Source organism: Ovis canadensis, chromosome 6, assembly GCF_042477335.2.
Source record: "Ovis canadensis isolate MfBH-ARS-UI-01 breed Bighorn chromosome 6, ARS-UI_OviCan_v2, whole genome shotgun sequence".
Classification (NCBI taxonomy): domain Eukaryota; kingdom Metazoa; phylum Chordata; class Mammalia; order Artiodactyla; family Bovidae; genus Ovis; species Ovis canadensis.
In genome coordinates, this window is record NC_091250.1 from 73,355,799 (window position 1) to 73,382,402 (window position 26,604).

Consider the following 26,604-nt stretch of genomic DNA (forward strand, 5'->3'; position numbering starts at 1 on the left):
AAAAATATGCTGAACCATGTGAAGTTGCTGTTTCTCTAGGTCAGAAGCACTGACTGCAGCCTGGGCCAGGCAGGTGCTCTGGTTAATAGTGAGGCTATGGGGACAAAAGATCCCAGGGAGGGGCTTGGAACAGAAGGCAGGGAGTTACTGAGCAGTATGGAGGTATTTCAACTTTCAGACAGAGGGCTCAGCTGCGTCAGTGCATGCTGCTTGAGACAGTGTTTACCAGGGCCCAGAGAGAGCCCAAGGAAAACATTTTGTTTTACATTCTCATGAGAATTCAAAGCATAGGGCTATTGGATATGTTGGCTGAAAAAACTGTGACCTAAAAGTTATGCGCAACCTAAAAGTTGAAAGTTATGTTTTATTCAGTAGACAAATCTGAGGACTCAAGCTCAGGAGACAAGACTCTCAAATAACTCTGAGAGACTGCTATGGAGAGACAAAGGAGGGAGCCAAGATATACAAGAATTTTTGCAATAAAGATCAGGTAGTCAGAACGTCAAACTGTTACTGTTAATAAAAGAAAACCAGACATCCCAAGCCAAGGAATTCAGCGCTTTCCCATGTATGGGAAGATGTAAGAGTCTGGGCTCACTGAAATCATTCCTTTGATGTGCACCTCAGCTATCTGGGGCCGGCATCCAGTGTTTTCACATCCTGAGTTTCCTCAGGACTCATAGTCAGGGAGAGGCTGCAGTCTGATGGCTGCTAGTTGGCAGGTATTCTCTCCTTGGGTTCCTTCAGGGTTCAGCACTGCGGCGCTGTAATGGATGGCTTGATGGCTCTGACTTTCTTTGTTTACTGATATGAGAGGTGGCATTTTTAGTTCACAGGTATGTGGGCAGGAGTGCCACACGCCTCAAAAGTCACTTGGGGTGTGGTATCTTGTGGAGACAATCACCAGTGCTTCAGAAAAATGACCCTGATTTATCTAATCAGGATTAAACTAATTCTCCATTTAAGAAGACAGGGGTTTAGGATACATTTCAGAATGGAAAAAAAATGCTTAAAGTCATTAAAGCTTGGTGGTAGTGGTTTAGTCGCTAAGTCGTGTCCAACTTTGTGACCCTTTGGACTGAACCCGCCAGGCTCCTCTGTCCATGGGATTTCCCAGGCAAGAACACTGGAGTGGCTTGCCATTTCCTTCTCCAGGGGATCTTCCCCACCCAGGGACTGAACAGGGGTCTCCTGTATTGCAGGCGGATTCTTTACTAACTGAGCCACCAGAGAAGCCTAGACCTTTTAAAAGCTTTAACATTTAAAAACAGATCATAGAATAGGTGAACTCATAGAGGCAGAAAGCAGAGAGGAAGGGTTGCCAGAGGCTGGAGGGGAAGAGGGTGGAAAATGGGGAGTGACTGCTCAGTGTGTTCAGAGTTTGGGACGATGAAAAGATTCTGAAACTAGATACTGGTGATCTTTGCACACTATTGTGAACATGTGTGTGTGAGTGTGTGTGTGCTCAGTCACGTCTGACTCTTGGCGGCCCCATGGACTGTAGCCCGCCAGGCTCCTCTGTCCATGGGATTTCCCAGGCAAGAATACTGGAGTAGGTTGCCATTTCCTTCTCCATTGTGACTGTACTTAATGCCAATGAACTGTACATTTTAAAATGGGTAGAACAGCAAATTCTATGTTTAGTGTATTTTACCACAGTATTTTTAAAAGCAGAAAAAAAGGAATAGATAATATTTGAGTGCTTATTATACCAAGCAGCTTCTGTGCAATATGTCACAATAATACCATGAGGCAAATGTTATTTTAGAGGAAGAAACTGAGGCTCATGAGGTAATATGACTTTCCCCCAAATCAAGGCGATGCCAGGATTAAAAGGTAAGCCTCCAGGGCTGACTTGGCAACACTCAGACCCACTGACTCTTAGAAAACTCATGAAACTCTCCTGATAGGATAATGCTGGAAGCTGGGCTATTTGTGAGCTTAGGTGGAAGGTGCTACCAATAACTTCAGAAACGTTGACAGGAGAATCCATACAAACTCTCTGAAGCAGGTTTTTAATAAAACATGTGAATAATGAATTGTTCTGGACACTAAAAGAGCCATACCTTCGTTTTTCATGATGTACTGGACAATCTGCCCAACAGTGTCACTATTTTCATTCACACTGTCGTTCAACTCTGCAAGAGAAAGGGGAGGGGAGGACAGGTTACAACTGCTCACCTGCATGAGGTCAAAGAGACACGCAGTCTCAGAGCCTAAGGCTTCTCTGAACAGTCTCCAGAAAGCTCAGCTGATGACCCACGGTGATAAGAATTCTGCTTTCTTTTAACACACCTTTCGCTCAGCACACTCTTAGCACACCTGACTGAAAGCACCCAGCAACTTTCTCAGCAGAACAGGTGCAAACTGCCCATCAATATCTTCTCAAGTCCAGACACATGCTTAATTTCCAAGATGTCTTTATCAGTCCTTACAACTATTACTCCTCTCTCATCATTTTGTTAAACTCAAAGGGGAAATGGAAAGAAGAAAGATAATTAAAATAAAATTTTCTTGGGTTTTATTTTCATTGTAGATATACCATATACAGAGTATTAATTTATTTCTTAAATTGGGTATTCATCTCTGTCTTCACAAGACTTTGAAATATACTTCCAAATGATCTAAATGTTGGCCATGGTTAATTACCTACAAACTCAGTTTACTTTGAGAGACTCTGCACATGGGATAGTCTTTAGAGGAAAAAAGTCAAACCTTCAGTCTGAAACTGATCCTTATCATTCGCTTCCATAACACAAGAAAGAAGGAGGGCTGACCTAGAAATCATGGTGTGGTATCTTACCCATGTAATCTGGAAAAATGTCTTCTCCACCCAAGCCACTCCCTCCCCGTAAACACGCATGTCCAGTTAGACAGTGCACATGCTGACCACTAAGCCAACCTACACAGCGTCTGCAGAGGATGAGAGAGAAAGGTCCCGCTTTCTGTTGACAAACATTCAGCCTTGGTTTGCTCATAAACGTACACATGACTCATCGGGCGACTGTGCTCACTCCCTGCCTCAAAGGTCAGTGGGGGTGGGAAAAATCAACAGGCCAGCAAGCTGGCAAGGAATGAAGAAGCTCCCCAACTCTGCCCTTGATCCTACTTGAAGGGTGACCTCCCCCAAATGTCACACTTCTGCAAAAACTGCCCTTTGAGGTCTGAAAAGGATAAGGAGAGTTACCGACTATTCCCCAAGGCCCGAAAGGATGGTTGAAAAGTACATCTGTGGTGAAAACAGGACTTCATCTCTCAGGGTTTTCAAATACAATCCAGCAACTCCATGTGAGGAGGAAATGCTGAGACACTCTGAGGTCAATACAAAGGTACCAGCTCCTGTCATTTTTTCACTGCACTGTTCACACAACCATCTACTTAATAAACATAAACTCCAACCTCATATTAGGTTGGTGCAACAGTAATTACAGTTTTGGACCCTGATTTTAAATCATTATAACTAGGCTCAGACACATCTTTAGTAATCAAAATAGGAGCCATTACACTCAAAATAGTTTTGCCAAAGAGAAATAAGCTTGTTTATTCTGGTACCATAAAAATCCGTGCTTTGGGATTTGATGAACTCCTGGAAAGCATTTTCTACCTCCTGTTGGTTGTGAAAGCATTTTCATTTTCCCTGCAAAAGGTTGTCAAGATGCTTGAAGAAGCAGTAGTTAGTCGGCTACTTGGCAGTACGGCAGATGAGACAAACTTTATAGCCCAATTCGTTCAACTTTTGAAGCGCTGGTTGTGCAACATGCAATCAGGTGTTGCTGTGTGTTTTTTGTTGACCAATGTCAGCTGCACGCATCAGTTTTCCGTGCATCGCATCAATTTTCTGAGAATACTTCTCAGATGTAATAGTTTTTCTGGGATTCAGAAAGCTATCGTGGAGCAGACAGACAGAAGACCATGGGACCATGACCTTTTTGGGGGGCAAGTTTGGCTTTGGGAAGTGCGTTGGAGCGTCTTCTCCATTCAAACACTGAGCTGGTTGTTTCTGGTTGTTGTATAAAATCCACTTTTCATCGCATGTCACAATCTGATCAAGAAATGGTTTGTCGTTGTTGCATAGAATAAGAGAGGACAACACTTCAAAATGACAGCTTTTTTTTTTTTTTTTTTTTTTTGCGGTCAGCTCATGAGGCCCCCCCTTATTGAGCTTTTTCACCTTTCCAATTTGCTTCAAAATACCAAACGACATAGAATGGTCAACACTGAGTTCTTCAGCAACTTCTCCTGTAGTTGTAAGAGAATCAGCTTCAAAGATCTTCTCAATTGTCTCTTATCAACGTCAGGTGGCTGGCCACTGCGCTCCTCATCTTCAAGGATCTCGTCGCCTTTGCAAAATTTCTTGAACCACCACTGCACGTTCATTAGCAGTTCCTGGGCCAAATGCGTTGTTGATGTTACAAGTTGTCTCTGCTGCTTTCCGACCCATTTTGAACTCAAATAAGAAAAATTTCTGTCTAACATCATTTCCACAGTCTAAAATACATATAAAATAAGCAGCATGTAATAATTCATTAGCAAAAAACATAAAACATACACATTAAAATGATGTATAACATAACCATGTTGAAGAAAGTATTCTAATATCAAATAGCAAAGTTCAGCAATGCAAAACTACAATTACTTTTGCACAACTGAATAGATTTTTAAAGATTAACTCCACAAGCAAAAGTAGCAGCACTAAAATGGCGAGACCTATTCAGTTTTCCTATTGTGCTTATTAGAATCTAATTCAACAGCAACAGTAAGGGTTACTATATGAAAAAAGTGAAAGTTGCTTAGTTGTGTCTGACTCTTTGTGATCCTATGGACTGTAGTCTGACAGGCTCCTCTGTCCATAGGATTTCCCAGCCAAGATTATTGGAGTGTGTAGCCACGCCCTTCTCCAGGGGATCTTCCCGACCCAGGGATCCAACCCCAGTCTCCTGTGTCTACCAGCACTGCAGGTGGATGCTTTATCCTCTGAGCCAGGGAAGCCCAAGGGTTAATATATGCTGAGTGCCATTTGTGACAAACACCAAATGTATCTTCCCTCTAATTTCACAATACTCTTACAAGGTGAAGATTATTGCCCTCATTTAAATTAAAATTTTAATTAAATTTAAGTTAAATTAAACGTAGCAGTGATTTAGAGCACATTAACTTGCCCAAGGCCACAAGGTAAATAAGAGTAAATGACTTCGTAGTTATTTAATAAATGAAAGCAAAGTTTCTAACTCTAGGTGTGGTTCCTATAATATTTACAATGATGCTACACCATAGCATTTGCCTTTAAGATGGATCATTTTGTAAAAGTGCTGGTGAGGGTGTAGAGAAAAGGGAACCCTTGTGCACAGTTGGTGGAAATGTAAATTGGAACTGCCTCTATGGAAAACAATATGGATGTTCCTCAAAAACTTAAAAATAGATCTATCATATGATCCAGCAATTCCATTTCTGGGTATATACCCAAAGGAAATGAAAACAGGAAGTGAAAGTGGAAAGATTTATGCACTCCTGTGTTTACTGCAGAATTATTCAAACTAGCCAAGATATGGAAACTTCTTAGCGTCCATCAAGGAATGAATGGATAAAGAAAATCCACTGATCAAGTAGTCAATGAGAAGAAATAGATGTTTTTCTGGAATTCTCTTTTGCTATGATCCAACAGATGTTGGCAATTTGATCACTGGTTCCTCCGCCTTTTCTGTACTATAATTATCAAACTTACAGAGAGACTAGAACTGAATGATTCCTACCCTAAAAACAACGGACAATTATGTGATAGAGGTGTTAAACATCACTACAATGGCAATCATATTACAATATATAAATGCACCAGAATAATGTGTTGCACACTTTAAATTTACATAATGTTATTATATCAAATATATTTTGATGAAAAAAGATGGATCACTTGCTTTACAGAGACAGAAAACATACATGACTCATTTCTTATTAAAAAATTGTCTGCACTCACATTCCCACACACACAAAATATAATCCAGATTCTTACCTATCTTTTCAACCTTTTCTCCTTCAACGTCTTGCTCAGCTTCTGTTGTACATCGATAGCCTTTCTTCTTAAGCAGGTGGCAAATGAGGACGCCAAAGAGACCCATGACGAAGAAGACAGGGACGAGGGCATAGGCGATGTATTCCGGGTGTCCATTCCCAGCGCTGTTCGTGGGCGAGGGCGTCGTCTCGGTTTTGGAGGGTAGCGGGTGGCTGCCACTGTGATCTGAGGAAGAGACACACACAGCCGCATCAGATGTCTGCTGGCGACGAGGAACACCTGACAACCTTGGGAAATGCTCCTGTTAAATGTGAGTCTGTTTCCAAAACCACAGGCCAGGCAGAGGCTGGCGGGTCCAGCAGGACAGGCACATGGGCTTGAGCTCCTTTCCTGACCCTGCTACTCATAATCTGGGCCCCCTTGGGGTAATTTTTTTTTTAAGTTCTCCAAGCCAGCCTCTGCTTCTTCATCTGTGAGATTATCTATACAGCGTGGAGTGAATGCACAGTTTCAGCAAAGGGTCCACACAGTACACACACCATCACTAGGTGGTATCATAGCGGAGTCCTTAGCGGTTAAAAGCACAGACTCAAGAGACTTGGGGTCAAGTCCCAGCTCCACCACTTTGCAGCTGTGTGACTCTGGACAATGACTTCATCTCCATGCCTTGGTTTCTTATGAACAGACTTACTATTAGTAGCCAACCCACCCCTCGAGGCTTGTTATGAAGACGAAATAAATGAATACACATAAAACATCTAGAACCATTTCTACAACAAAGCAAATGCTCAACTTCATGGCAGGCATCGTTTTAGGCATTTCTGACTTACCACTGAGCAAAACAAAGACCCTTGTCCTCATGGAGCATACGTCCCAGAAAGATTTAGTAAACTGACTGATCTAGTGCATGAAAAAAGACAAATCCAGGACGCATCAGGTTTTGGCCTAGGAGCACACATATAAAAATGGAAGCACGTGCATCTGCGTATTTGCTTACCACCCCAAATTATCATTTATGGCATGACTGTTATATGAAAAGCACCAGCTGGGAGCTGCACAGAGAGTGGAAAACAGGAGAGCATGACCAGTGCCAACTTGGAGCCAGTAGGGTAGTGCTGGAAACAGGCACTAAACAAGTGAACACCTGGGCAGGCGTGAGAGACTGGGAGAAGGTATGCATGGGGCACTAGAAGAAACAGGAACCGTGGGGACCGATTTTACGACTTCAGAAATAGTGCAGCTGGGAAGGGGGCATCTACGGGGGAGAAGGAGCCATTTGCTTCTGGACAAGTCAAAGTTCCACACGGACTTACAGCAGAAGCAGCGGGATGTCTGGGCCCACGAGTGTGCCAGGATACACACGGAACTGAGTCGCCTCCATGAAGGAGAGAGAGGGAGAAACAGCGAGCCCAGCTCGTACAATCATAAGATTCTGCCAGTTAAGATAATGGAGAAAGAGCCGACTGTGTGGAAAACCAGCCAAGTATCAATTCACACACATAAGATGAAAAGGGAGTTATCACACAAAGGAGGGGGTCAGGAAGGATGAGGACTAAAGGAAAATGTGGGGTTTGACTGAAATGTAGTCTAATTATTTGGGGTACTCAGATTCTGAAGTGATACAATGAGGTTTTCTGCATCACAGAGATTTACATGTATTGCTTAAGAAACCCAGAAACTAGCAATCTAGATGCATTTAACTATAACTCTCTCAAGAGTATTTTGGTGGGGAAAAAAAAAACTGTACTGTAATGATCACATGAGGACAAATACCAGGTGTGAAATGACCACATTTCATCACTGCAGCAAAAAATATCAAACAGACAGCACAGGACAAAGGGCTCCCTCACTTTCAGATGGAAATAACCATTCTCTTTGCCCTTGAAAGGAAACTGCTGGTTTCTCAGGTTCTGTAAAAGGTGGCACTCTTTAAAGTATCATGAAACCTCTAGAATCTGGGGATAAGCTACAGATTTATTCTGATTTCTCTCCCAAGAATATAATTAATAAATGGATGAATGAATAAAAAAGAGTACACACACACAATTCCCTAAATATATGCAAACATGTCATCCAAATTAGGGTTTAACATCAAGACTTAATTTCACTAAAAAACCAGAAATATTTACCTCTCTTAGTAATTCTAAGCATTTTATTTATTAATTCCTTTTTAAAAACATATTCCAGGCAACAGGAATAGATAAAGCAGGCAACATGTTAAGACTGAAAGAGTTTTCCTCAGAATCATGGTCAGTTTCAATCTGGAAGTGATAATTTCTCTTTAGGAAGCAGCAGAAACAGGAATGAAAGCAGGGGGCTTAGAATTGAAGCCAGGCAGCTCCTCCTGAATCGGGTGGTTAAGAATGTGTGTTCATCATTAATTTGACCTCTGGGAAACCCTTGAAAATACTATAAATTCACAGTTTGTGATTTACAGACAGGTGTCAGTCATTTAATCTCATAATCACCACACCATGGAAAAAGCTGAGGAAGACATGACACTAAATCAGTGAAACATGAATTACAGAGATGCACTGTAGCTAAAAGGTCAGACTGCCTAGCATACATAATTGCTTGGCCACTAACTAGGCATGTCACCTTGAATAAGTTTTTTAACTGCTCTGTGCTCAATTTCCTCATGGGTAAAATGGAATCAAAGTGATTGTACCTTTCTACAAGGGTTTCAAAATGTGGCCCCAAATTCTTTGGCACTCATTGTTTTAAGCCACTAAGTTTTGTGGCAATTTTTTAATATAGCAAAGTAACTGGAAGACTATTTGTTAAATTCACTGTGAGGATCACACACATTTATGTGTAAAGCACTTAGAGTATTTAGGAAAAGATAAGCACTATAATAGTGTTTATTCTTGGGCTTCCCTGTGCTCAGTTGGTAAAGAATCCACTTGCAATGCAGAAAACCTGGGTTCGATCCCTGGGTTGGGAAGATCCCCTGGAGGAGGGCATGGCAACCCACTCCAGTGTTCTTGCCTAGAGAATCCCCATGGACAGAGGAGCCTGTCGGGCTACAGTCCATGGAGCTGCAAAGAGTCAGACATGACTGAGTAAGCACAGCACATAGAAGAGTTTAGTTATTATCTTGATAGAACTGCACTATCCAATACAGTAATCACTAACCACAAATAGCAATTTAAATTTAAGTCAATTAAAAATAGATAAAATTAAAAATTCAGTTCCTTAGGTGGACTAACCACATTTCAAGTGCTCAATAGTCATATGTAGCTAACTGGTTCATATTAGAGAGGTCAGATAAAGAACATTTCCATCATCCCAAGAACGTCTTGACACACGTAAAAGAAGAGAGTGAAAAGCTGGCTTAAAGCTCAACATTCAAAAAACTAAGATCACGGCATTGGTTCCCATCACTCCATGACAAAAAAAATGGGGAAAAAGTGGGAACAGTGGCAGATTTTATTTTCTTGGGCTCCAAAATCACTGCATATGGTGACTGCAGCCACAAAATTAAAAGACACTTGCTTCTTGGAAGAAAAGCTATGACAAACCTAGACATCACTTTGCCAACAAAGGTACATACAGTCAAAGCTATGGTCTTTCCAGTAGTCATGTACGGATGTGAGAGTTGGACCATAAAGAAGGCTGAGCACTGAAGAATTGATGCTTTTGAAGTGTGGTGCTGGAGAAAACTTTTGAGTGTCTTGGACAGCAAGGAGATCAAACCAGTCAGTTTTAAAGGAAATCAGTCCTGAATATTCATCGGAAGGACTGATGCTGAAGCTGAAGCTCCAATACTTTGGTCACCTGATGTGAAGAGCTGACTCAATGGAAAAGACCCCGATGCTGGGAAAGATTGAGGGCAAGAGGAGAAAGCAGTGACAGAGGATGAGATGATTAGATGGCATCACTGACTCAATGGACATGAGTTCAAGCAAACTCCAGGAGATGGTGAAGGACAGGGAAGCCTGGCCTGCTGCAGTTCATGGGGACACAAACAGTCAAAGGCGACTGAACCAGTGAACAACAAGAAGTTATATTGTACAGCCCTGTTATAGACTACAAAGAATCATTAAAGAGCAAAAAGTTGACTGGAGAATCCTTGTTATCTACCTCAGCAATTTAAGAATAACTTTTAAATCACAAAGTAACTATTCACAATTAATGCCTAAGATCCTAGTTAACTTAGGTAGGCTTAATTGTTTCTTCAATTTACACTAATAATCTGCTTAGAGACACCATGTCCATCTTTTCTCTTCATCTTTAGCTGACTCATATTTGAATTCTGAAAAAAACTGAGCCCAAATTAATAGCAAAGGTTGTTGTAACATTATTTATAAAAAGTCAAAAATTAGCAACAACTGCATGTTTGACAATGGGATAATAATAAAATACCTAAGTCAACCACTGACTATCCATTTGATGGAATAATATGCACCATTTAACACTATTCATAAAGATTTTGTGAAGATGTGGGGACATACTTATTATCTAATAATGAATTTTAAAAGATGGATTCAAAAACCATACATACTGTAGGATCAAAACAGTAAGTGATTCTGAGTAATTGAATAATAAGTTAATTATTAATTATATTTTTATGCTTTTCTGTAATTTTTTAAAATTCTTACATATGTATTATATATGTACCAAGGTGGTAGACACTTTAAAGAAAAAAAAGATATAGAGCAGAGGTTGTGAGCCATTTGAGAGTCATGGATCACCGATCCCTTTGTAAACCTGTTGGATCCAATGGTTCCTATTTCAAAATTGTGCCTCTAAATTCTGTAAGCTCTGGACCCTAAGTTAACAGAAGTGCAAGTGAATTGATAAGGATGATGCCCAGGCGTCTGCATGAATAACATGGTGAACACTGGTGCCATTCACTGAGATGAAAAATATCTGGAAAAAAAATCAAGTTTGAATGGTGCTTTGGATTGATTTTTGCCTCACTCTGAATACATATGTGGAGAAGGCAATGGCAAGCCACTCCAGTACTCTTGCCTGGAAAATCCCGTGGATGGGGGAGCGTGGTAGGCTGCCGTCTATGGGGTTGCACAGAGTCGGACACGACTGAAGCGACTTAGCAGCAGCAGCAGCAATACATATGTGGAAGTCCTAACCCCAAGTACCTGAGAACGTGACCATATTAGAATACGGGGTCTTTTTTACAAAGGTAGTCAAGTCAAAATCAAGTCTTTGGGGTAGACCTTAGTCCCATGTGGCTGTTGTCCTTTAAAAACAAAACACACACACACACACAAAAGGAAATTTGGAGGCAAAAACATTGCATGAAGACAGAGATTAGAGTGATGCTTTGGAGAAGCCAAGGAACACCAGAGATCACCAGCAAACCACCAGAATCTATAACAGAAACATGGAACAGACAGACCCTCACAGCCCTCAGAAACAGCAACCCTGCTGACACTCATCTTGGAGTTCCAGCCTCCAGAACAACAAGACAATGAATTTCTCCTTTTTAAGTCACCCAGTGTGTGGTGTTTTGCTACAGGGGACCTAGCATATATTAGCATATACGCTAATGTACTTGCATGGAGAAGACAATCCTATATGTTTTTGAACACGTAGTGATAGAGGTAAATAAGCAGGGGACCTTCAAATGGAAATACCCACCGAGCAACTGGCTCTACTCCATGAGGAATTAGGAAGAGAAGCCAGGACTCTAGCTTGGAACACAGCAGAAAGAGTTTCCAGAATGAATGAGCAGTCAGCTAGGTGAGACGCTTCAGGAGAGAGCAACAAAAATGGGAAGGAAATGTAAAATGGTGCAGCCACTATGGAAAATAGTATAGAGGCTTCTTAAAAAAAAAAAAAAACACCAAGAATAGAACTACCACATGATCCAGCAACCCCATTTCTGGGTGTCTAGCCAAAAGAACTGAAATAGGATCTTCTGCACTGCCACACTCTTCGCAGCGTTATTTACAGTAGCCAAGCCAGGGGAACAAATGTTCTGATCTTTGAGCAGATAAAGAAATGTGACATGTACATATAATCAGATCCCATTCAGCTTTTTTAAAAAGGAGGAAATCTCACCATAAAGGACAACAAAAATGGACCTAGAAGACATTGTTGTCATTGTTGTTGCTGTTCACTCACTAACTCGTGTCCGACTCTTTGCAACCCCACGGACTGCAGCACACCAGGCTTCCCTGTCCTTCACTATCTCCTGGAGCTTGCTCAAATTCATGTCCACTAAGTCAGTGATGCCATCCAACCATCTCATCCTCTGTTGTCCCCTTCTCTTCCTGCCTTCAATCTTTCCCAGCATCAGGGTCTTTTCAAAACAGTCAGTTCTTCTCATCAGGTGGCCAAAGTACTGGAGCTTCAGCTTCAGCACCAGTCCTTCCAATCAATATTCAGGGTTGATTTCCTTTAGGATTGACTAGTTTGATCTCCTTGCTGTCCAAGGGACTCTCAAGAAGACATGAAGCCAAGTGAAATAAGCCACTCACAGAAGGACAATTACTGCATGATTCCATTTATATGAGATTATCTAAAATAGTCAAATTCACAGAAAGAGCAGAATGGTGGTTTCCAGGAGCCAGGGGCAGGGAGAAATGGGCAGCTGCTATTCAATGGGGATAAAGTTTCAGTTATGCAAGATGAATAAATTCCAGATATTTGCTGTACAGCATTGTGCCCTTAGTTAACAATACTGCATTGTGCACTTAAAATTTTGTTAAGAGTGTAATTCTCATTTTAAGTGTTCTTACCACAGTAAAAAAAATAAAAATAAATTAATAAAAAGAAAAAAGAAACACCCTAAGAATAATCTTTTGAAAGAGAATTGAGAAAAACTCAAGACAAATTGGGCCACGTAGAAGTTCACATAAGAACACATGGAAAATCTTTAATTGCTGACTTAGGAAGCAACTTGGAATTTTTTTTAAACTGTCCCCTTGTTGTGCTTTGCTATCTCTTTCTCCATAGTCTCTTGAAGTAAACTTAGAATCCTAAACACAGACATACATCGTACATAAAATGAAAAAAATAGATACAATAAAACAGGAAAGAAAAACCATTCGGTGGGAGATCTTTGTGGCCTTGGAGGGAGCAGTTTTTCATAGACCAGAAGGAAAGACTAGGTTCCCTGGGCTGAGGCGCAGAAACAGCTCAGTTTGCTCTTTCTAGAAGCTCAGTCTGAGCTTTAAGGGTAAGGGAGTTCACCTTCAGCATGAGGGAAAGAAATTTTTCTTTGCCTTTTTGAATTTTTTTTCCAGCTGCACTGTGTGGCACATGATCTCTTAAGTTCTCCAATCGAGGGTTGGGCCGGTCCCCAGCAGTAAAAGCGTGGGGTCCTAACCACTGCACCGCCAAGGAACTCCCCGGAATTTTTTTACATGATTGAAAGCAGAGTGTTTCTTTACAGGCAGCAGAAAAGGAGCAAAAAGGAGAGTCTGAGACAGTGTGTAAAGTGATGACGTTGAGGAAATGGAGGAGATGATTTCCGTAAGAAGGAAGGAGGTAGATTAAAAACTCAAACAGGTAAAAGGACACCTCGTTCTCCAGAGGCAGGGGGTCCATGAGTGATCCTTTAGGGTGGGCGGAAGGACCACGAATGAAAAGATGCCTGGGAGCCTCTGCTGTCTCTGAAGGTAAGAGATGGCATCTGTTGAGACCCCAGGGAAGAATAAGGGGCCTGGGGGGATGGTGAGGCTTAGTGGAGAGTCTGCAGGAATGGGAGAGGACTGCAAAGGCATTCGGGGCACAGCTGAGATGGGCACCCCAAACCTGCAAGTGGGCTAACCCATGCAGGAGGGCCACCGGAGCAGGAAAGAAAAACAAGAGACCCAAGGGAATCAGACACCAGGGATCAGGGTCAGAAGGGAGTGTAGGCCAAAACAGAGGAAGGAAGAGGTTGGTTTAAGGTAGAAGAGTTCTAGGAGTGCTGGAAGTCTAGCTCAGACTGGTTTGTTACTCCTCTATTACTACCAACAAGAACTACCACCACCATAATTATGGAGCATTTACAAGCCCACCACTAAGCTAAGCACTGACTCTTCAAAGCAAACTTCTGACACAGCTACTGGTATTCTGCCCATGCTACAAATGGGGAGAGGAAGCACAGAAAGGCCACACAGTCTTCTCAAGGTCACGCTGCTACTACACAGCAGCACCTAGATTCATGCCAGGCAGTCTAGATCCTGCCTGCATGGACGCTGCTTCCTCCTCCCTGACCTGAGGTGATCACTTACCAACTCTTCTGTTAAAATGCTAAATGCAGGTTTGCTCTTGTATTTCACAACTGAGATCAAAGGCTCCCCAGATCTCAAAACTGAGTTCCAATTAGCACAGCAGAAAGTAGGATGTTTTGAAAATTCCTACTACCAGACCTCAGAGCAGTTTCCTGGATGAACAAGTATAAAACTGAATCTGTCCTCCATCTCTGAGCTCCTACCCAATTTCCAAATCACAGCTCATCTAAGGCAGGCCACAACCTTAGGTCCCTCAGCCTCTTCAAAACAAGCCCATCATCTCATCTTTAGTATCTTTAGTACCCTCCACACACACCAATAAGCTCAGATATGCAGATGACACTACCCTTATGGCAGAAAGTAAAGAGGAACTAAAAAAGCCTCTTGATGAAAGTGAAAGAGGAGAGTGAAAAAGTTGCTTTAAAGCTCAACATTCAGAAAACGAAGATCATGGCATCCGGTCCCAGCACTTCATGGGAAATAGATGGGGAAACAGTGGAAACAGTGTCAGACGTTATTTGGGGGGCTCCAAAATCACTGTAGATGGTGACTGCAGCCATGAAATTAAAAGATGCTTACTCCTTGGAAGGAAAGTTATGACCAACCTAGATAGCATATTCAAAAGCAGAGACATTACTTTGCCAACAAAGGTACGTCTAGTCAAGGCTATGGTTTTTCCAGTAGTCATGTATGGATGTGAGAGTTGGACTGTGAAGAAAGCTAAGTGCCAAAGAATTGATGCTTTTGAACTGTGGTGTTGAAGAAGACTCTTGAGAGAGTCTTGGACTGCAAAGAGATCCAACCAGTCCATCCTAAAGGAGACCAGTCCTGGGTTTGAAAGGACTGATGCTGAGGCTGAAACTCCAATACTCTGGCCACCTCATGCAAAGAGTTGACTCATTGGAAAAGACCCTGATGCTGGGAGGGACTGGGGGCAGGAGGAGAAAGGGACAACAGAGGATGAGATGGTTGGATGGCATCACCGACTCGATGCACATGAGTTTGGGTGAACTCTGGGAGTTGGTGATGGACAGGGAGGCCTGGCGTGCTGCAATTCATGGGGTCGCAAAGAGTCGGACACGACTGAGTGACTGAACTGAACTGACACACACCAAAAGCCACTGAAACAGGGAGTGTCTCAGCTCTTACTAATAAACATGATTCCCTTCCACAACATCACAAGTCGTGTCCAAGAAAAGCCAGGGGTTATCAAAAATCCTTTGGGTTTTTCCTAGACCCAGTCAGGTTGTCTTAATTCACTGTATTTTGAGTTAGTATTGAGTTTTGCCAAGATCCTGTTGACAAAGTCACAAAAGAAAGCAAGAAACTGAGGAAGAGGTATGAGGAATGGCTCAAAGTCAAACCCCCCAAATCAAAAGCAGTTTTCTAGCCTGGTTTCCAATAAAACTTAAGTTTCCAACTGTAACAGGAGCTGAGAAGCAATGGCACAGAAATGGCATTCCTCAAACCCAGTGGGCATAACTCAAGGGTTGCTAAAATAATGGGGAAGACAGTGATAACCTGAGACTCCAGATAAGGAGGCCCTCATGACTCCTCCTAAGCAGCTTCATTCCAGCCAGGGCCAAGAGCATTTTGATGGTTCTGATAGCAATACTATCAGGAAAGGGGTATGTTCTCAGAAGCTTGGGTTACCCAACAACTCTGTGATGGGAGAAAAGGACTTGGCTAGAAAGTAGATAGCCTACCCAGCTTCGTTGGAACGTTGCTTTTAAACACACTCACACACCCCCCCCCCACCTTTTTTTTGTTCCAGCAAAAACATTCAAATCACAGGATCCAAAAGTCTATTTTGGACTACATTACTGACTAGGAGGGCAAAATTTGCATTTCTCTAGAGGGGTTTTTCTTCCTCCAGCTTTGCCCTGTCTGCTTCTGTGATTCACCTCTCTGTGCCTCAGACTGGTCAACTGGAATATTAAGTGCTGGTGCCAATGTCCTTGGTTCTTGACATTCCATACTCAGCCTTCTTCAGCTCCATCCACAATTCCCTCTGGGTTGGTAGACCACACAAACCTACCCTCCTGTGTCCACAAGGCAAAATCCCCAAAATTCTAAAGATAAGAAGTCTTATACCTCATTTCACAGCAAAACTCAATCTGACAAACTCACTGGTAGCAAAACTTGATCTGATATGAGGTTATTTACAACCTCTACTCCACTGAGTCTGCTGCACAAATATGAATATACTTGATGAGACCTCGCAAAGGGGCTTAGGCCATGGGGCTCAAGGGTTTTTGATGGTCACAGTCCTATGAGGTGGGTATTCATTAGAGAGAGGAACTGGAGGTGGGGAAGGGTCTGTCCCTTGCCCAGGGTCACAAGGTTGGAAACTAGTAAGAGCCTGGAGGAAAAGCCAAGCAGATCTCATTTCAGGACAATGCTCATAGCCAGTTCACACATGGCCTCTCAATCCTACTCTGGCTGAGCTAAGATCTATTAGCTCCTGAAAAACAACCTCCTTTATTAAGCTAATTGTTTAAACACAGTTTAAATCAATTATGTACACAATGAAAGGACAAAATGCAGAGCAAATTCTACAAAATAAAATCATTCCAAATTATTTCTATTTTTGGCTACAGAGATAACCAAAGCCATGGAGCTCTTAAGAGACATCACTCCCACCCCCAAAACCACTGACTGAGACACAGCATTTGCCCAAAGCTTAAAATGTATGAAGAGAACAGATGAGCTTATATGGAAATTGGAAAACAATGAACTTCAGTGTATAAATAAGTCCTAAATTTTGTAGTGAAACTTCAGGCAGCTACCAGTTTCCAAACGCCTCCCAGATAGACAGCTGCGACAGCCCACCCTCCCCCACTCCACAGCTGTGACAAGACAGGAAGGGGACACCCAGATAGGACCCACTTGCCCAGAGATCATTCACCCATGACACAAAATCGCTCCCAATGTGTACAGTCACCTTTACCTTGTTGAGTTGCTTGAAATGCTATCCTGATACTGGAAGATTCTCTCTTCCAATTTTACTTTTTTATTTTTAATTGGAGGGCAATTGCTTTACAGTGTTGTGTTAGTTTCTGCTGTACTTGATTCTGGACAGCAAAAACCACTCTAGGACAGATGGAGGCCCAGAAAGCCTTCCTCAGAAAAACACGCATAAATCAGCAATGTCTGGTTGTGAACCCCTGACTGACATGTGCGTTTGGCTAAGAGGTCTCTGAGGTTTCTGCTCATACCCATGAGAGACCAGCTGCACGCTGTGCTGTGCTCAGTCGCTCAATCGTGTCTGACTCTTTTCGACCCCATGGACTACAGCCCACCAGGCTCTTCTGTCCATGGGATTCTCAAGTCAAGAATACTGGAGTGGATATCCTTCTTGGAGAATATCTTCTATCCCTTCTCCAGGGGATCTTCCTGACCCAGGAATCAAACTGGGGTCTCCTGCATTACAGGCGGATTCTTTACCACCTGAGCTACCAGGGAAGCCCCAGCTGACCCTAAAGGATGCTAAAATGGAGTGCTCAGGGTAGCAAGAGCACCCCAGGATCCAGAGACAGGCATTAAGCATGGGAGAGGAACACCCAAGAATTCAACATACCAGAAAGCTCACCAGGAAAGCTCCTCGCCTCCCCCAGTACTTGGCTAAATGTGGCTTCAAAGAGCTTTTGTTAGAAATAATAGGACAAAATGAGGTTTGTAAACCTGATGGCAGTCTGGTTCCAGATTTTAAACAATAAAAATTTTAAATCAGCAATAAAGGCTATTTTGAGGACAACAGGAAAATGGATTAGACAGTATTACAGACTTACTGTTTATTTTCTTAGCTATGATGATGGTGTTGTGGTTATGTGGAAGGAAGTCCTCAGTCCTACAAAATGATAGCAGAGGGATTTAGGGGAAATGCAACACTATCTACAACTTGATTTCAAAGAGTTCAGCCAAAAAAAGTAGGTAAATGGATGGATGGACGGGTGGACAGGTAGGGTGAGCAAGTGAATATGGTAAAATGTCGAATCCAAGTGGTTCGTCCAGCAGTTCACTTTACTTTTCACCTTCTCTGTAATAACAAAGTTCTCTAAGTCCTATGTTGTCACTTTTTAAATAGCCTTTGTGGGAGCCTAATTATTGTTTTTAATGGGAAAATGCATTTCAATTTCTAGCGTACTTTCCAATTACTCAAAACGGAATGTCTGGAGCATAATCCCTCCTTAAGCTGCAGTTTTGTTGTATAAGTGCCATAGGAGGTGAGAAGGGAAGTATTATAATAAGTGTGGATCCAAGAAGAAAACAGACTTTATATTAGGTTTCAAAAGAAAAACTGAATTTGGCTGGACAAAAAGGAAATAAACATTCTTGACAAGCAGGAGGTTGGGAGGACAAAACTGAATTACTCTTGAACCCCAGGTAGCAACCAGAACAAAGGACTGAAACTGCGGTGACGTCAATATAAAGATACAAAAATACTTTAAAATAATGCCGCAAACTGTAAATATTTGCCATTCCAGGTTTCCATTTAAACTAGAATGGGAAAACCAACTCTGCAGAGTAAAAGTTCCTAGCATTCTCCACAACTGTCTCAGATTTACCGTTTAAAGCGATTTCTTAAGGCCACAGAATTTTCTGACCAAACACAACCTTTCAAGGGCACCAAAAGACTGAGTACAGAAAACAACTACAGCCTCATAGCTACACCTTGGGAAGGGATTCAGTTTAGGACACAGATGTTCTGAGAAGCCAAGGAGCTCAACGTCTAGATTCTTCCCGAATCTTCCAGAATACCTCAAAGGTTTACATTCAGACAACACAGAAGGTTCATCTAACCTGAGCTCACCCCCATGGGGTAAAGTCAGCTGCCAGTGTCCACAGTGGGACACAGACCAGGAGGCCACCCACCATGCCTCTGAGACAGAAAAGGCTGAGGAGCTCTGAGGGGAGCCCAAGGGTGGGCACATCATGGGGTGCTCTGAAAGGGGTGGTGGTGTTGTTCAGTCGCTCAGTCATGTCTGACTCTTTGCCACCCCATGGACTGCAGCATGCCAGGCTTCCCTGTCCTTCACCATCTCCTGGAGCTTGCTCAAACTCGTATCCACTGAGCTGGTGATGCCATCCAACCAGCTCATCTTCTGTCATCCCCTTTTCCTGCCTTCAATTTTTCCCAGCATCAAGGTCTTTTCCAATGAGTTGGCTCTCCACATCAGGTGGCCAAAGTATTGGAGCTTCAGCATCAGTCCTTCCAATGAATATTTAGGACTGATTTCCTTTAGGATATCCCAAGAAAAAGAAAGGCAAAAAAGCAAAATGGCTGTCTGAGGAAGCCTTACAGATAGCTGTGAAAAGAAGAGAAGTGAAAAGCAAAGGAGTAAAGGAAAGATATACCCATTTGAATGCAGAGTTACAAAGAATAGCAAGAAGAGATAAGAAAGCCTTCCTCAGTGATCAGTGCAAAGAAATAGAGGAAAACAATAGAACGGGAAAGACTAGAGATCTCTTCAAGAAAATCAGAGATACCAAGGGAACATTTCATGCAAAGATAGGCTCAATAAAGGACAGAAATGGTATGGATCTAACAGAAGCAGAAGATATTAAGAAGAGGTGACAAGAATACACAGAGGAATTGTACAAAAGAGATCTTAAAGACCCAGATGATCAAGATGGTGTGATCACTCACCTAGAGCCAGATATCTTGAAATGTGAAGTCAGGTGGGCCTTAGGAAAAGCATCACTACGAACAAAGCTAGTGGAGGTGATGGAATTCCACTTGTGCTATCTCAAATCCTAAAAGATGATGCTGTGAAAGTGGTGCACTCAATATGTCAAAAAATTTGGAAAACTCAGCAGTGGCCACAGGACTGGAAAAGGTCAGTTTTCATTCCAATCCCAAAGAAAGGCAATACCAAAGAATGCTCAAACTACTGCAGAATTGCACTCATCTCACACGCGACTTCACTTTCACTTTTCACTTTCATGCATTGGAGAAGGAAATGGCAACACACTCCAGTGTTCTTGCCTGGAGAATCCCAGGGATGGCGGAGCCTGGTGGGCTGCCGTCTATGGGGTCGCACAGAGTCGGACATGACTGAAGTGACTTAGCAGCAGCAGCAGCGGCAGCACAGCAATGCTAGCAAAGTAATGCTCAAAATTCTCCAAGACAGGCTTCAACAATACTTGAACTGTGAACTTCCAAGATGTTCAAGCTGGTTTTAGAAAAGGCAGAGGAACCAGAGATCAAATTGCCAATATCCATTGGATAATCATAAAAGCAAGAGAGTTCCAGAAAAACATCTACTTCTGCTTTATTGACTATGCCAAAGCCTTTGACTGTGTGGATTACCACAAACTGTGGAAAATTCTGAAAGAGATGGGAATACCAGACCACCTGACCTGCCTCTTGAGAAACTTGTGTGCAGTTCAGGAAGTAACAGTTAGAACTGGACATGGAACAACAGACTGGTTCCAAATAGGAAAAGGAGTACGTCAAGGCTGTATATTGTCACCCTGCTTATTTAACTTATATGTAGAGTATGTCATGAGAAATGCTGGGCTGGATGAAGCACAATCTGGAATCAAGATTGCTGGGAGAAATAGCAATAACTTCAGATATGCAGATGACACCACCCTTATGGCAGAAAATGAAGAAGAACTAAAGAACCTCTTGATGAAAGTGAAAGAGCAGAGTGAAAAGTTGGCTTAAAACTCAACATTCAGAAAACGAAGATCATGGCACCCGGTCCCATCACTTCACGGCAAATAGATGGGGAAACAGTGGAAACAGCAGCAGACTTTATTTTGGGGGGGCTCCAAAATCACTGCAGATGGTGACTGCAGCCATGAAATCAAAGACACTTACTCCTTGGAAGAAAAGCTATGACCAACCTAGACAGCATATCAAAAAACACAGACATCACTTTGCCAGCAAAGGTCTGTCTAATCAAAGCTATGGTTTTTCTAGTAGTCATATATGGATGCAAGAGTTGGACTATAAAGAAAGTTGAATGATGAAGAATTGATGCTTTTGAACTGTGGTGTTGGAGAAGATTCTTAAGAGTTCCTTGGACTGCAAGGAGATCCAACCAGTCCATCCTAAAGGAAATCAGTCCTGAATATTCATTGGAAGGACTGATGTTGAAGCTGAAGCTCCAATATTTTGGCCACCTAATGCAAAGAGCTGACTCATTGGAAAAGACCCTGATGCTGGGAAAGATTGAAGGTGGGAGGAAAACGGGACAACAGAGGATGAGATGGTTCGATGGCAGCACCAACTCAACAGATATGAGTTTGAGTAAACTCCAGGAGTTGATGATGGACAGGGAGGACCGCTGCAGTCACAAAGAGTCAGAAATGACTGAGTGAGTGAACTATACTGATCCTTTAGGATTGACTGGTTGGATCTCCTTGCAGTCCAAGGGACTCTCAAGAGCCTTCTCCAATACCACAGTTCAAAATCATCAATTCTTCGGCATTCAGCCTTCATTATGGTCCAACCCTCATACCCATACATGACTACTGGAAAAACCATAGCTCTGACTACATGGACCTTTGTTGGCAAAATAATGTCTCTGCTTTTTAATACACTGTCTAGGATTGTCTTAGCTTTTCTTCCAAGGAGCAAGCGTCTTTTAATTTTGTGGCTGCAGTCACCATCTATAGTTAGAGCCCAATAAAATAAAGTCTGTCACTGTTTCATGGTTTTCCCATCTATTTGCCATGAAGTGATGGGATCGGATGCCATGATCTTAGTTTTCTGAATGTTGAGAGAGGAGTGTAAATGAGGGTAATGCCCAAGGTGCTGTGGGGCCCAGGAGAGCACAGCAGTTGGGACCCCAGCTGAATCCCCCTCCTCTTCTCCTATTCTCTTGCCCTTTCCTCATCTCTTTCTTTCGCTATTTTCATGGTTGTCCATTTGGGGAGTTTTTTAAGTCTTTAGTTACTGTAGCACTGTCAGTCTCTTGAAAATGGGCTGGGTGGCTAGAGGACAGGAGTGGAGTGAAACTTTGTAGACCTTCCTGTGCCTTTCAAATCATAAACTATGGGGCTTCCCTGGTGACTCAGTGGTAAAGAATCCAGTTGCCAATGCAGGGGACACAGGTTTGATCCCTGACCTGGGAAGATCCTATATGCCGTGGAGCAACTAGGGCTGTGCACCCCGACTACTGAGCCTGTGCTCCAGAGCCCAAGAGCCACAACTACTGAAGCCTGCACGCCCTGCAGTCTGTGCTCCACAACCAGAGAAGCCACCACAATAAGCCTGTGCACCGCAAGGAAGAGTATCCTCTGCTCACTGCAACTAGAGAAAAGCCCATGCATCGTGAGGACCCAGCACATCAAAAAATAAATGAATAAAAGTATTTTTTAATTGTAAATTATATCCACAAGAAAGAAGTATAATTTATTTAAAGACATTCTTGATATGACTGCAAAACAATGGGACTTCAGAAATTTAGTATTCACTTCAGATTCTTTTCTAAAGGTGGCATGTTATAAAGAATGAGTTGCTATAAGAAGGTAACCATAAGGCAGTGTTTACCTAGTGTCTGCAGTGCTCCAGGAAGTGTTCTATCAACAGATGCTTCATACACAATCCCATTTCATTTTCACAACATCCGTAAGGTAGGTTATCTCATTGCCCCCATGTGCAGATGAGGTTCACAGAGGTTCAATATACATGGGGTTCAATAACAAGTCCTAATGTATGGTGGGACAGGATTTGAGCCAGGCCATGTGATCCCAAGGCCCCACACTTTTAGCCACATTGTCTAACAGTGTCTGGAAGAATGGGGATTGGTTTTTGGCTTTACCTAGTAAGCGGCACATGCCTCACAGTAACAGGTGGGTTAAACCATCACAATTGACCAGAGAGCTGGGCTGAGACCCACGTCCAAATTCATCCTCTCAAATGCCCTAAAGCTGCTTCTCTCCAAATGACCCTATTATGTGTGATAAACACTGGAATCTACATGCATCTTGTGAAGTGTAACAATCGTCTTCATGAAAAAGGATTAAAGTCAGTGAAAGAAGTATGAAATTTGTATTGACTTTATTTTTTAAAAAATTCTCAGCAGCTTAAAATGTCCCAGTATTAATTTTAACTACAAAAAAGCAAAAGATCACTCTATAGTAGAACTCTATCTGATTCCTCCTTAACTATTCTATTATGAAAATAAAAGGAAGACTTCTTCCCATCTATTGAAAAGCATCTTGTTCACAGTGCACATTTTCACATTATTACTCACAAACTATTTTCCTTAGAAGCAATTCTATAGCCATCACAAACATAATTTGTGCTAACAATGTTCGTTACATGGCATCCAAACATCAAGAAGAAAGAAAGAAGAAAAGAAGGAAGGAAAAATAGAAAAGGACAAAGAATCTTCAATCATACATATTACTAGCTAGAGACATTGTATAGGATATAAAAGTTTCCATACAGATGACACGATCCTTTCATTGTTTTATCTGAAACCTCTAATCCCAAGGAGGTAAACAAAAGGATGGATGAGATTCTCACTTTGCAAATAAATCACTGGTGTAACATGACATCACAGGGGAGAGGCAGAGAAATAAGCCAAGTAGAAAAACCAACACTCAGAGCCTCTAACAGCCTCTCCAACCACTTTACTACAAACACATGGTTGGGCATACGGTAGCCAACGTTAAGAAACCCAACAGAGGTGACAGAATTCACAGGAAAAGCCCAATTTAAGTCAAACATGCCTATTTCCCCAAGTAGTAGGGAAAAGATCCTTTTGTTGAATGCCTAACCCCACCACAATTCCTGGAACACAGTTTTGCTGTGCTATGCTTAGTCGCTAGTTGTGTCTAACTCTGTGCAACCCCGTGGATGCCCACCAGGCACCTCTGCCCATGGGATTCTCCAGGCAAGAATACTGGAGTGGACTGCCATGTCCTACCCCAGGGGATCTTCCCAGCCCAGTTGGCAGCACTTTAAACATTTGCCACACAGAACCTGTGAATCATGAAAGCAGATTCCATCCTCCCAGAGGGGCTCCTCAATTACTGAGCAAGCATCCCCTTTCACTGTAACTGGACCAGCAGTTTTGTTAAGAGGCTATTTGATGGAACAGAATGGCCAATGTACTTGTGTCTGCATTTGCCAAATACTTACAGCTTTTAAAAACATATATAAATAGGTTCTTGTCAGAGCTTGGATGACTGATCCACTCTGCAGCTTTACCCACTTATTAGGTAAGCCCTTTCCAAAAGGTATACATATACCAGCAAGCTCCTGTATTCTTCAAAATCAACAGAAGTTTCTTGTTAGCTAACATTCAAAGGAAGGCCCACAAAGAGCAGTAGGTACCCTGACACGCCCTCATCAAAGGCACTGCCCTCTTTCCACAGGGGCCTGATCCCCAGCAGATCTGCTCTTGCACACTCCTCACCAGTGCCCAAGCAGGCACTAGGTCAGGAATTATTCAAAATATGGGATGAAGCTAACCTGCAAGTGCCAGGACAAAACCACCAAATGGGAAAAAGAGAGGCCAGGATGGCCTATTTCTGCAAACACTGCAAGAGAGGGATCCAGGGAGGAGGGGTTTCCTTAGGAACCAGGGATTCCCTGGAGCTCCACAGAGAGGGCACTGACTTGGAAGACCAGGCTTCCAGGAACTAGGTCCCTGGGTTTCTGGGTACAACCAGCCCCTGCCAGGGTGGGAGTCCAGCCAAGTAATTTCCACTGTGCAGAAGACAACACTTACTAACCACGTGGGAAAATAAGGGGTGTTGCCAAACTGGCTGGTGCTAGTAAGCAAGGGCTTCAGGAGGGAAGACTACCCCGTACCCAGCCCTACAGAGAGAGAGGGAGATACTGACAGATTTTCAGGGAGTATGTTGGGGGTTCACCATCCCACTCCCAGAGCCTCTGGGATGTTCCACCACTCTATCACGAACCGCTAACAGCGGCAAATCTTTACCGAGTGCTTACGTATGAGCCTGGCATCTTTACTTGCATTTCTTTTTTTTTTTTAATCTTCAGGACTCTTAGGTGTTACAATGAAACCCATTTCAGAAATGTAGGCATTAAAGAACAATGTATTGAAGTCAAAGTCACTCATCTGGGGAAACGCCAGGATTTGAACCAAGATCTGCTGCAAGCACAACATGAGCTCTCAACCAAAGCTGCTCCCTAGAAAGAAAGGAGGCAAAGCAAAAGCAAGTCTTCTCTTGGCTGCACTGTGTTCATTCAACTTGCTTCCTGGCTGTGAGACCCCAGGCAAGTCCATTAACTTCCCAGTACCTCAGTTTCCTCACCTCTAAAATGCAGATAATAACAGAATGGTTTCTGAACAGGAAATGAAATCAACTCGGGTTTAGGAGAGGTCTTTGCGCAGAGTAAGCGCTCAGTAAACGTTATCAAACCAGTTCAAGGAAATCAACCCTGAACATTCACTGGAAGGACTGGTGCTGAAGCTGACGCTCCAATACTTTGGCCACCAGATGTGAAGAGCCGGCTCTTTGGAAAAGACCCTGATGCTGGGAAAGACCGAGGGCAGGAGGAGAAGGGCACGACAGAGGATGAGCTAGTTGGATGGCATCACCAACTCAATGGACATGAGTTTGAACAAACTCCAAGAGACACTGAAAGACAGGGATGCCAGACACGCTGCAGCCCATGGGGTCGCAGAGAGTCGGACATGACTGTGAGGCCGAACAACAACAGAACATTATCCAGCATGGCAGTGATGCTTATTATCAGTGGTAATAAGTGTAAACATTGCTATCCTCACAAAGTTCCCAGCTCCAGCTGGAAACACAAAGCCAGGAGACAGGAAACTGAAACTAAAGAACATGAGCCTGACTGGAGGGCAATGTTAAGTGAGGGGAACAGAGCAATACCTTACGCCCTGAAAGTGAGGAAGCAGCCGCCCTAGGAGGCACACTCAGGGCCCATCTTCAGCTCCCACAACACTGACATCAGTCCAGCTTCTCTTCCTTCCAGGAACAGGAAGCAGGTAACGATTAAACAGAAAACTACAGGAGTCCTAAACACAGGGTTTTTCCAATTAGTCACAGGTTAGGTCAGGCAGTGTTCCTGCTGGACAGGCATGTGGCCAGCCTTCTGGGAATATGGGAACTGGCGAGCAGAGGTGGTATATGTGGAAGGTCACGGTCCAGTCCCTGCAGGGAAGTCACGAGTCCTTTGACGCAAAGTCTCCCCTGGGCCTGTTAGAGCAAAGGGAAAAGGAACTAGGATGTTTTCTATCCTAGACCGCTTCAGAAAAGGCAGAGTCAAGATTAAACAAGTGCAATTAGGAAAACCCTAGATACAGAGAGCCTGATTTCGAAGGGGAAGAAATGAACGTCAAAGAGTAGGACACGACTGAGCGACTTCACTTTCACTTTTCATTTCATGCACTGGAGAAGGAACTGGCAACCCACTCCAGTATTCTTGCCTGGAGAATCCCAGGG

The 26,604-nt window shown here is 42.9% G+C and overlaps 1 protein-coding gene across 1 annotated transcript in view; it reads right to left on the minus strand.

Moving 5' to 3' along the window:
* The window catches only part of RELL1 (RELT like 1), a 76,785-nt gene that overhangs the window by 29,810 nt on the left and 20,371 nt on the right, over positions 1-26,604 (minus strand). The window contains exons 2-3 of the mRNA XM_069593830.1: positions 6,008-6,232; positions 2,067-2,138 (exon numbers count right to left, since the gene is read on the minus strand). Coding sequence (XP_069449931.1) covers positions 2,067-2,138; positions 6,008-6,232 — 297 coding nt within the window. The remainder of the gene's footprint in view (positions 1-2,066; positions 2,139-6,007; positions 6,233-26,604) is intronic.